We start from the raw sequence: 12,042 nt of genomic DNA, 5'->3' as shown, positions 1-12,042 counted from the left end.
TGGTGAAACTCAACGCTATTTCTGACATTTTGAATCGAAAAAGCTTCCTGGATGGGAAGCGAGACATCTTCAAACTTGGAAACAAAGTCCAGTGGATTGTTTTATAACTCTTTTGGAAGTTCATCTGCTCGTGTCTCAGAGAAAAACAGACAGTTTGGGCTTTTTGTTCCCTCTGAAACTGGAGCTAACTCAGCTGCTCCAGATGCAGAATGGATCCTACTCCCCCATTGTTCTGCACTAAAGCTACCACCTTTGAAGTCAATTAACTATATGTGCCTTAAAAAGCAAAGCCTCCTACAATATAGAGATGCATAGGGTTTTACCTTTATTTTTTTCCACAGGAGTCTTATTAAGAAGATGCTACATCTTTTATCACATAGTAGGGAAGCATGAAGAGCTAACGGGTGATAATAAATATCATTCAGCTGCACATTAATGTGTTCACAAGCTCATTTCCCTGTGCACATAAAGAGGAATGGAGCAACATAGTAGTTATATACTCTTTCATTTCTTTAACATGTATGATTGATTTATTTTAAACAGGTAACCTAAAAATTATTCTGATATGCAACTGAACTTTCTCAGGTATATTTTTTTTGTTTAGATGATTTAAATGATCATGGTTGGAATTGTAATTATACGTGACTAGCAATTAAGTTCGTGTGAGCTGTGATGATGTCAGCATGCCGGCCGATTTGGTACATCTGCTCTCTGTTAGATATATTTAGCGACCTCGCATGCATCTGAGGGAACCTGTCAGCTGTAAAATGAATAATGAAAACAGATTCCTGCTCACCATCTGTTGTTTGGTCTCTTATGTAGCACATCTTTGTCTCATAAAGGTTAGAAACAATTTGGAGCAGCTAAAACCTGTTAACACACCAGTCTGGGATATTTCAGCTGTTTAGGCCTCAGGAGTTATTCATTATCCTCCTTTTTTTTAATCTTGGCATGGAAATATGAAATGATGTTGCATGGTGTGAAATACATCAGGCCAGTTTTATCTTTAGAATAACTTCAGATGACAACTGTTTTATTCGTTTTAAAAGTTGTATTCAATATCTGAATCATATTCAATAGAATTATAATAAAGCTGAAGACAGCATCTGGATGACATATTTTGGACATTATCTTAATATCTGGCTTGCTTTGAGTATTTAGTCTGTCAAACTTTGTTATTTCTTAATAATCAGCAGCTCCTAAACCTCAGGAAACTACATATGGTGCAGAAGTTCTCTCATATCAAATTCTGCCTGTACTGTATGTGATAAGCTTTCCAAACCAGTCTCAATAGAGGTCACATTTGAAAGCAGTTATTTTGGCAATTACATTGAGGTTTGGTTAAGGTGTGTGTACACTGCACTAAAATAATCCAACCATCATGAAAAAAAAAAAAAAGTAACTTTTTTCTGCTCACAACATTTCAAAATGTTTTTAATTGTATAACAATAAAAGTATTTTGCACATAAGAGGAATGAGATAAATATTTAACTAAAAACATAATCTTCACCCACTGTTCATGTTTATATTGTGTATAACATTAATTGATTCAGTGCTGTAGCACAGCTCGCTGCTGCAGGTAGTGAGAAAAGTAAGAGTTGAAAGGTCATAAGGATATTTGCTCCAGAGGTTGACATGAAGATTTACACAGAAAAAAAATAATGCAACCGCTTTTGGCATTTACTTAATTATATTTAGTTACTTTTATGGAATTGTTTTAAAGTAATTTAATATGATTACCGTAAGTAAATGCCAAAAAAGTTGCATTATTTATTTCAGTGTGGGTGCTTTTTTTTCTAAACAGGAATAGTAGCTTCATTCCACAAGTTATTTAGAAAGTATCATAAAAAGTGTAAAGGTGTTAAAAAATATTCCCTCTTTTGGTTAAGATATGGTTTCAATTATACAAAGTTGATCTAAGCTTGTATACAAAACAGGTTTTTATGGGAATTTATTTTCTGAAGTGGAGAAAGAAACCTAATCCAACCTGTCCTTTTAAAAAAAAAAGACATTGTATACTGATACTATTAACTGATTGTTTATCCCAGTTGACAACCAGTAAAATCCAGCATTTGTTATAAGTTGTTCTTGGTCGTTCAACCAATTTATGCAAAGAAATGTTACTTCACTTTTGTTATACAGGAGGGTTTTTATTCACATATGCCTCATTTAAAGTCATTCTACAGCAGCTCAATAAAACTTAAGTTTAAGACTTTTTGAGCCATTTAGAAGTGGATCCTGAGGTTTGATACCAGGAGTCTGCAACCTGCGGCTGCAGAGCAGCATGCTCTTTGGATCATCTAATACGGTCCATCTAATATACAAAGCAACAAAATTTAGTTTGCATCTATCCAGAAGTGCTATACAGGATATGAATATTTATTTACATGTGTACAAAGACTATATATGTATTTACTATATATATAGTATATATAAAAACAGAGTAATTGCGAGAGGCTATTAGATAAGTAAATATGAAAAACTATATACAGATTATATAGAAAAGTTAGGATATGGATTGTATATATTATTATTATATTGGTTGAAATTAATATAAAGAACCCTTTAATGTACTGTAATAACAAATACTAGTCTTGGAAGCTTTAGAGATTTTTATAAAGAATATTTCAATCAGATTTTCACAGCAGAATGACATTAAAGGAACCAGAAATATGGTTTTAGAGCTATTTTTTTGTAGAGTTTTATCATAATTTAAAAGATAAACATATAAATAAACTGTTGTTTTTTTTAAGATGGCAAGAGAGTTCCTATGTCAGTTATTAAACAAAAATAATATTTTTTTTGTTTGTTTAATTAAAAAGTCATATATTTTGGAAATTAAAGCTTGCAGAACTGTGGTTTAGACCATTATCCTGCTGTATAACCTGAGTTTGTTTTATCTTAAGGCTAAGAGCTGATGCTCAGACATTCTCCTTCAGAATTATTTATTTATTTTTTGGTGGAATTCCCGTTTTCATCAACTGTTCACTGTTAGAGGATTTCCACAACATATTGTTGTGGATCCAAAAACCTTAATGAGATCTAGTTTACAGAGGCTAATTTCACAGAGGGATTATTAACATTCATTTGCAGTAGCAACAGATTATTGATCAATTACAGCTCCCTACTAAAAAACAGGACAAGCAACAATATTTAAGTTTTACAAAGGTTTTGTTAATAAGTCGGTTAAGCAAGTGTATAGCAACAACACACAAAGTACCTAAACACCAATTAGGAGATATTTATCATTTATGACAGATGTTTTTATTTATATGATTTATGGGGAAAGAAATATGCCACTGATATTTTGATTTATTTTATTTTCTAATGGTAATCTAATGTATTACACATTGGGTAATAACTTCTGTTTTAATCACTATTTGTTAGTGTCTAAACTAGCAATCACATTATATAGTTAAAGAACGTATCTATATTTTATTTAAAAGACACAACATTGGATGAGAGGATTTAGTAGGAAATTTTATTTTATTCTTTTCTGAATTACATCTCCGTCCACTTGATGGCGGCAATTCACATAGTCTAAGAAGAAGAAGTCTAAACTAGCGGGGTGCCTCATTTGGTCCTCCAGACCAACAGGTGGCGCCAAATTTCAACTTTTTTCTCGTTGACTCCGATCCGATCAGGTAAAACAAAACATTTGGAAAATCCCTTAAAACATTGATTCAGTTTTTCAAAAGTTTGACTTTGACCAGAAATCCTTTTTTTATTTTTTAAATAGCCTTTTCTTCTTTTTGACATTCTGTTGAGGGAAGTATCGCTGCTTCAGTGTCGCTACTACAACTTTAAAGCTGTTCACCTTAAAGTATTTGCCATGATTTAGTTGCTTCGCAGCTTTTCAAGAAGCGAAACATCATTCACGCTTTTTTTCCAAATCATTAAAAGCATAATCCCTGTTTCAAAGTCCTCATCTTATTGTTTTTTTTCTGCCTTGTTTAGACATTAACATGAACATGCTCCCCGAGGGTGACAATGAAATGACAATAAAGTTTATTATTATTATTTTGGTCACAGTGTATTTATTCACATCATTAAGGGGATTAGATGTTGTTTTACTTTTAATCTACTTTCTCGTATAAATAATAGTGCTAAAAGTGTGTCCTTAGACTCACATTTTGCTTCACTTCCAGCTTTAAGTCTTTATCATATGACAGATTGTACATTTAGAGTCTCCCTTAAACACTCTGCTCAGTCAGACCAGCTGCAGATTGCCTCTAATGACTTATTCTAAATCCTTAAACCTTGTTTCTCGCTTCAGTCTCTAGTCTTTGCCATCACTAAAGTGATCAGCATTTACCATTGTTTTAAACTGTCACCAGTTTTCTTTTCTCTGTTGAAGGAATGCCATCCCCTTGCATGATGCAGCCACCACCTTGTTGCATAGCGCAGTTGGTGTGCCATTTGTTATTCCCTCTGTCTGAGGCCATTCTTTTTATTAATAGTTTTAAAGCTTTCATAAAAAGTCTATTTTTACTAATTTAGTGATTTCATGTATTGCTTTCTGTCATGAGGGGAAAGGTGTTGCATTAAACTTTAATCAGGCTCCACTAATTGGAGCAAAGTTATGGTAAAAATCAATGTGTGTTTTTCATTTCTTTGGGCAGATGTGCGATGGAGCTGCTGCTTCCTCCACATCAGGGAGTGGAGCTCTCTGTGGTCGACATGCACACAGGAGGAGAACCTCTCCGTATTATTGTGGCCGGCTACCCTGAAGTCAGGGGAGACAGTGTGCTCTCGAAGCGTAGGTATGTCTTGGAGCACCTTGACCAGCTCAGGAAGGTGCTGATGTACGAGCCCCGGGGTCATTATGACATGTACGGAGCTCTGATTGTGGACAGTGAGCTGCCCGAGGCAGACCTGGGTGTGCTGTTCATGCATAACGAGGGCTACAGCACGATGTGTGGGCACGCCGTCATCGCCCTGGGCCGCTTTGCCGTGGACTATAAGCTGGTGAAGGAGCCTCAGTCCCCAGAGACGCAGGTGAACATACACTGCCCCTGTGGGCTGGTCAAGGCTTTTGTGGAGTACTCTGCAGGTAAAACGGGAGCAGTGAGGTTTCTGAGTGTGCCAGCATTTGCCTTCGCTACAGGTGGGAGGTCTTATTTTTATTTCCACACAAGTTATAGTCAGGTGGTTTGAAGTTCTGAATGAATGACTCTACACCAGATGTGATGGTGAAGGTGGAGGGGTTTGGTGAGGTGATGGTGGACATCAGCTATGGGGGAGCTTTTTACGCCTTTGTTGAGGCGCAGAGGTTTGGCCTGGATGTGAAGCAGTCCAGGACTCGGGATCTTGTAGACGCAGCGACGGCAGTTACAAGAGCTGTTAAATCCCAGGTAGGAAACCCTTTTTTTGTAAAGGAATAGAAACGATTCTCATCATGATGTTAATGAAATCAGAGTTTTCTCTCTAGGTGCACATATATACAAGCTTCCCCCCATTACCCGTCTGTAAACATGCCTCTCCTTAATCCTGTTGGTCTCTGCAGGTGAAGCTGCACCATCCAATCAGTGACGATCTGGCTTTCCTTTATGGGACCATCCTCACAGATGGACTTGATAAATTCTCCCCTGAACCCACTGCTAACATCTGTGTGTTCGCCGAAGCTCAGGTATGTTGTTGCACATCCATCTGTCTTACTCTGGTTTTTACAGATTTCATATTTTAAGCCTCGCTTCGGCAGGGGCGTCTAAATAATAACAAATTATAATTCCAATTTGGTCTTAAAGCAGACATTTATTTCAAAAATAAAAGTGAAATTCCTGCTCGCTGCGGGGCCGGGCCTGGGCCTCCTGGCCCTGTGAGGTCCCTGCTGTGGGGTGGTGAGCCCCTGGACACTGGGGACTCTCAGCGGGTCCACCCTGGCCCTGACTGGCTGCCTATGACTTCCCTCCTTGTGTCCAAATGATCTGAGGTGCCTTTGGGTATCTGGGGCCAGGTTTGCATCTTTATTAATCCGTGGCCCTGTAGGGTGGGTCTGGGGCCACCCACACCTGCTATTAAGTACACTTTCCTTCTGAAGCAGCTTTGTAAATCCTTTAAACACAAGCATGCTCATGCATACATACCACAGGAGTTTGGTTCCAGGTGTTCACGGATACACACTAATACTAAGCTGCAGCTACAGATATATATATACACCAACCTGTATAATATGTAATCACCATAAGTTTTTGACTTCACACACACGGATATATAAGGATGCACACTGCTCTTGAAGCTTTTTGTTGAGGTTTACTTTGGTTGTCTGTTGCCTTATTTTTTTTTCTGTGATGTTCTCCGTTTTCTGTCCCTCTCGCCTCATGCAGGTTTGGAAGCAGACGTCTAGGAGCTACTTTATATCTTCTGTGTTTCTCTATTTACAGTTTTATTTTCTCTCTTTTTATGCACTCATTCCTGTCCCTTTTTCTAACCCCTTAGTTCTTATCCCCTATTTCTATTTTCAGATTTCCATATATGGTCTCCATTTGCTTGTAAAAGCTAAGTTGCTGGGCTAACATCTAGCTCTGGGACATCTATTCCCAGAGACATATTGGCAAATAATATATCAATTTAACTGTGTCTCCTGCAGGTGGACCGGAGCCCCACCGGCTCAGGTGTTACAGCTCGAGTGGCTCTTCAATATCACAAAGGTCTCATCCAGCTGAACCAGACCAGGACGTTTCAGAGCGGAGCCACCGGATCACAGTTTACAGGAAAAGCTGTTGAGGCAGGAGAAATCTTCACTGATTACATGGATTTATTTGTTTTTCCATCTAATGGCTGAAATAAATACTCACCATGCAATTCAACACAAAAGTGTTCATATCCCTAGAAGGATTTTACACTTTGTGAAGTCAAAACCATAAATACATTTTTTGCTAGAATTTTAACTGAGCCAATTACTTCATAACTGAAGTGGGAACAAGATAAATAGATTTTAAAATATATATATTTTTTAATGTCATCAGTATGCATTTAGCTTTGGGCTCCTAATCAATTTGAGAGGACATGTTTCCAGATTTTATCTTTTATTTTTTCTAACAGTCAAACCATAATCTAGAGAACAGATTATTAAACGAGCCATGAGTATTGTGTTAAGTTGTTTTTTTCTTCCATTTTTACTTCTTCTGGGGGGCTGATAAAGATTAGGTTTAATTGAAAGGAAATAAAAATTTTATGCCTTAAACTTGACATTGAGATACAGTTTGGAAAAATATTTAGAAAAACAGGTTTTTAAGTTGAGCATCATTCTGATTTATTGGTATTTTTTATTTAAAGTAAGATAGTTCTCCACATGAGCAGGAAAAACCTTCAGTTCTGGCTCTTAAATTGAGCAAACTGTGACTCCCCACAGACCTTATCCTATCCATACGAAGTGAACGATGTTTCCATTCCTCCTCAGGAGACCACCTGCGGAGACTTCAGGGCAGTTGTGGTGGAAGTCGCTGGCCGAGCTTTTTACACCGGAGTTTCCCGCTTTGTGCAAGAGCCGGAGGACAAGCTGGCCCAGGGGTTTCTGCTACAGTGAGAGTCACTTTAAGCAGGTTGATGACTCTAGGATACGACAGATATGAAGTGCTTGTACCACTGCAAGATGTTATTTGAAATCTTGTGACGTTTTTTCCCCTGAGATTTAATAAAGGAAACTCATGACTAAAATAACAATAACAATTTAACTGGAAAACTGAGACAGTGTGTCTTCATTCATCAACATGCTTTATGTAGTGTTGCAACTATAACTGACCACTAGGTGGAGCCCCAGGTCGGATATTTATGATTTAAACAAAGTTCAAGACATAACTCAAACGTAATTTCTCCCATTTATTATAATAATTATTAATATCTGATCAAATGGAAGGCAGTATTTAAATTATAAAAGTTGAGCAGGGATTTTTTGACATGGGATGGATTCACAAAGCAGAAATACAAATAAAAAGTAACTTATACATGGGTTTTTTAATGCAGTGGAAATCCAGCCAGTGTGCTGAAAACATATTTAATTTGTTCAAATAAAGACATTGGAGGGGAGGAGGGTGACTCTCTTCAGTGGTGAGGAAATATATTGCAAGAATTGTATTCTGTTCTTAAAATGGCATCTAGCGTAAGAATTATATACGTCTATATGCATGTGCAAGGCACACACCCTTATATTTGGATATATGTGGTCTATGTATGAGTTTTCACACACTTTGAGAGGCTTCAGGTTGTGAAAGTACCCCACCAAACAAATAAAACCAACAGAGTCAAGGCCAGCTCTTAGCAGGAGAATGTTCAAATGAAACATACACATGACATAATAAATGCTCCCCATCAGTTTGAATAGAAAAATCCCTGCTTCTCTGTTAGTTTAAATCGCATCGGTCCCAGTGTTACAGTCAGCGAGTCTCTGTGGGACACCTCTGGTACCTGAACCTGGCCTCCTTTCGATTGATGAAACCAGTCTGTACAAAATGGCCTCTCTTTTTTTTCTTTTTTGGATAACGCACCCGGCTCTAAAGGAGACTAAAAGCTGCACATCTTAGTTTGTGCATAGATTCTGATGTAAAAAAAGCAGCACAGAAGGGATGCTATCAAACAACCACGAGCATTTCCCACACCTGGAGGGAGGCTCTTCTCCAGCTTCGTCCGAACAAACTGAACTGGTTTGCTCACACTTCATTGGCATTTGGTTTCTGCACCCTCTCATTTCTCAATAACAGAATAAGGAAAAACAGACAGTATCTGAACGTGTTGTGTGGTGCATGGCTCTGCGACGCGGTCATGATAAATTAATGCCTTCCTGGGTGGTGGTGAATGAATGGGCAGAGGAATGTGCAGGTCGGTTTGACCCCGAGAGAAAGCAATGCAGAGAGAGATGGACGGTTAGATGTTGAGCTTGGTGACCGGCCGCTCTCTGCTAGGGTCCGTGTTCTGGAGGTTGATCCGCTTGCGGTTGCGTTTCATCTTGGACAGATCCTTGTCGAAGACCTCGCCTGATCGCAGCGCAGACACAAGGTCATCAAACTCGCCGCCGTCGTCCTCACCATTTGCTTTGGCTTTCCGGGCCTTGCGCTCTTTCTCCCTTTGTTCTTTCAGCTGATAACACAGAAACATAGTGGATTTATAGAGATGCATTTTTGCAAACTTATTCATTTTAATTAAACTGCTTCAAAATTAGAAACAGAAAAATATAAAAAACCTGTTAAGCTGGAAGTTCTGCACAATTGGTTCATCAGCAAGCATCCAGTGTATTTAGAACTTTTAAAGAGTCATCTGATATCTGCATTGTTCAAGGTTTTTTTTTTTTTTTTAAGATTTTAAGTAAGCATAAGTTAAAATTTACCGTGGATTATTTCTTAAGTTCATATATATGTAAATACATCAGCTGACAGGGCTAAGCTTTACTAACAGTTTTATTTTCAGTTATTTTTCACTGAAGCTGGTTTCATTACTAAGCACAAAAAGGTTTGTTTAACAGCGTTTAATTGAAGAGGAATGGCTGATTTACACAAACTGAGAGAGTGCTTTGGACTCATTTAAAAAAAAAATAAATAAATAAATAAAATGCAGACTTACAAGATAAGTTCAAGCAAGCGTGCTTAGATAAAGTTTCTGAGACGTGTCACCAGTTTGCCAAAGAACAAGACCCACAAGATAAACTAGGGTTTTCCGTGGGTCATTAAAAATCATTAAATTATTTTTTAAATGAAGGCCTTAATTTGCATTTAAATTCATTAAATGGGATTATCGTAGCATTTAAAATGATTTGATTAAAAGAAAAAAACATTTATAAAAGCAGTTGCGTCAGATATATTATAAGAAAACTGGTTCCGCATGTTTGTGCGGAACTGCTTCAGGTTGATCATAAAGCCGTATGTACGGAAAAGAAGCTTGAGGCGGGGAAAAAGATAGAGGATGAGAAAATGCTAAATTCAACACAAGTGGCTAGAAAACGAGGAATTCAGGACATGGCTGCAGCCTGACGAAGGAAAAGTGACGAAGGATTATGCCGTGTTATTTATATATATATATATATATATTAGGGCTGGAACGGTTCACAAAATCCACGGTTCGGTTCGGTTCACGGTTTCATGGTCACGGTTTTCGGTTCGGCTCGGTATATGTTGATCGTTAGCCTGACATGTTGGTCGTGTTGCTGTAAGCATAAACAAAACGTGTTGCACAATGCTTGCACACTGTTGCACTTTTATCCACAACTTTCTTTCCGCCGTCATCGTAGGTCACTCTAAATGCAAAGCGGTCCCATACAGCAGACCTATAAAGTGCTGCTGGCGCGTCTTCCAACTCCTGTTCTTTTCCACTCGCCATACCCACACAATTCTCCACAACAACTGATTTTTTTCTGCTACACCCGGCTACGCTGCTTCGCTTCTTGTTCTTGTTTACTACTGGTGGTTGGCTTTGGTCGCAGTACCGCCACCTTCTGCTCTGGAGTGTAATCACTTCGCCTATGAGAAAAAGGAGCCGCGCATGAACTGAACGCAACACACGCGAATCGAACCGAGAAAGTCGAACCGAACGGTTTTCATCGGACTGTTCCATATATATATATATATATATGAGAGTCATGAGTACTTGTTTATTGCATTAAAATTATTTCTAAGAGCATTAAATAAAAAAAACATTAAATTAGAGTTCCTCATTCCTGTATAAACCCTGTAAAAGGTTCAGATATATTACAGATTACATCACAACAAATTTTCAGTTTCTAGATAAAGTAATTCCAGCATAATTGCAGAACTGTGTAATGGCATTTAACCAAATATTAGAGGAGATAATTGTATGGAAGTGAAACTGAATTTATATTTCTGACTATCTGAGAAAAAGCGATAATGTAAAAAAAAAAAAAAGAAATCAAAGTTGTGCACCAAGTTATTTTATAATTTTCCCCTATAAAAAGAATCATAAAACAACAAATTAAATGGTGCAACTAGAGTGATTTTCCTGCGTAATGTGTGCATGTTATGAGTGGTTGTGTGTGTTTTTTCATAAATGTGCTTAAATTAAATTTTGGCAGTAAATCATGTCACACACCTGAGCTTCCATTTTGGCCCTGCGCTCCTCCTCTTCCTTTCGTTTTCTTATGTTCTCGTTTTCCTGCTGAGCCTCGCTGAAGGATTGCAGGAACTGGTCAAAGATGCCAAAGAACTCATCTGGCTGCATCTTGCCGGCATCCTCCCCAAAGTGCTTCACTGCCCTCAGGAACTGCAGGACCAAAGCGAAGAGGAACACAGAGAGGGGCGCAGGGAATTAGATTTACTGTGGCACTCACATCTTCCTCTGTCTTTTACTGTTTTACAGGAGACTCATTAAGGCTCCGGCCTTTGAAACCAGAGCAGGGGAGCAGTGCTTGGAGCTTTGAAGCCCATGCTAGTATAGATATGGCCGGCTACTGATTAGAGCAGAGATCGGGGGGCTGGAGCCAGAGCCTAAATGAAGGCAGTGTGTTTGTTGGGTGTTTTGAACAGTGAGTAAAAATGGAGACCATCCAGATGCAGGATCATGCTGAGAATATAAAAACAAGACGTTTACAGCAGCCCTATAACCATAAGGTAGATCAAAGGAGCTTTGAAAGGATTTTTACATAGTCATCATCTTTTTCTTCCTTCTTATATCTTGAATATATATAATTTTCTCTATACATTTTAAAGTAAGTTTAAATGCAAATTTATGGACAAAACAGGCATAAATAAATCTAGCAGTGTGAGGCCAATTTCAGATAAGAGGAAAATAAAAGGAACACTACTGGTTTTAAGCTCTAATTATTAAGTCAGTTCTACAACCCATTAAACTGCCAGTTCTGCTCGTACTTTAGCAGCATCCTTGATACATCATGCTAACACAGCTGACGGTTGTAATTACACTGGGAAATAGTCTTGAATTTGGGCTCCTGTTTGTCAAACCAATAAACATATGAGGAGTTCGGTAGCAGGAAGCAGGAACATCTCACTCCCGCTGTTCAAATTTCCTGTTGAGGTGACTGATGAGTTTTAAAGAAATGCATGAAAACTGCTGAGCCGATAGGAAACCAGAGGACAGATA

General features: G+C 38.1%; 2 protein-coding genes across 8 annotated transcripts in view; one reads left to right on the top strand and one right to left on the bottom strand.

The window, feature by feature from the left end:
• The first annotated feature begins 4,610 nt into the window (after positions 1–4,610).
• Positions 4,611–7,688, top strand: LOC119785061 (trans-L-3-hydroxyproline dehydratase). 2 transcript variants are annotated; one of them, XM_038287455.1, is made up of 6 exons: positions 4,611–4,763; positions 4,857–5,107; positions 5,185–5,354; positions 5,507–5,629; positions 6,590–6,727; positions 7,403–7,688. In XM_038287455.1, exons 1-6 carry the CDS (start codon positions 4,630–4,632, stop codon positions 7,526–7,528), a joined length of 942 nt encoding a protein of 313 aa, XP_038143383.1. In that variant the 5' UTR covers positions 4,611–4,629; the 3' UTR covers positions 7,529–7,688. The 2 variants fall into 2 exon arrangements, with proteins under 2 accessions (XP_038143383.1, XP_038143382.1); XM_038287454.1 differs by having other exon boundaries at positions 4,611–5,107.
• Positions 7,689–7,808: 120 nt separating this feature from the next.
• The window catches only part of LOC119785060 (disheveled-associated activator of morphogenesis 1-like), a 76,188-nt gene continuing 71,954 nt past the window's right edge, over positions 7,809–12,042 (bottom strand). For 4 of the 6 annotated variants that reach the window (XM_038287450.1, XM_038287448.1, XM_038287449.1 and 1 more), the window contains 2 exons: positions 11,035–11,205; positions 8,863–9,075 (listed from right to left, as the gene is read on the bottom strand). In XM_038287450.1, the coding sequence (XP_038143378.1) occupies positions 8,863–9,075; positions 11,035–11,205 (384 nt within the window). Of the gene's footprint in view, positions 9,076–11,034; positions 11,206–12,042 lie in introns of all 6 variants that reach the window. The other 2 variants (XM_038287453.1, XM_038287452.1) reach the window with 1 other exon arrangement.

Source organism: Cyprinodon tularosa, unplaced genomic scaffold (genome assembly GCF_016077235.1).
Source record: "Cyprinodon tularosa strain WSP-4 unplaced genomic scaffold, ASM1607723v1 ctg24, whole genome shotgun sequence".
Classification (NCBI taxonomy): domain Eukaryota; kingdom Metazoa; phylum Chordata; class Actinopteri; order Cyprinodontiformes; family Cyprinodontidae; genus Cyprinodon; species Cyprinodon tularosa.
Note: the sequence above shows the minus strand (reverse complement) of the source record. Positions and strands in the feature narration are given on the sequence as shown.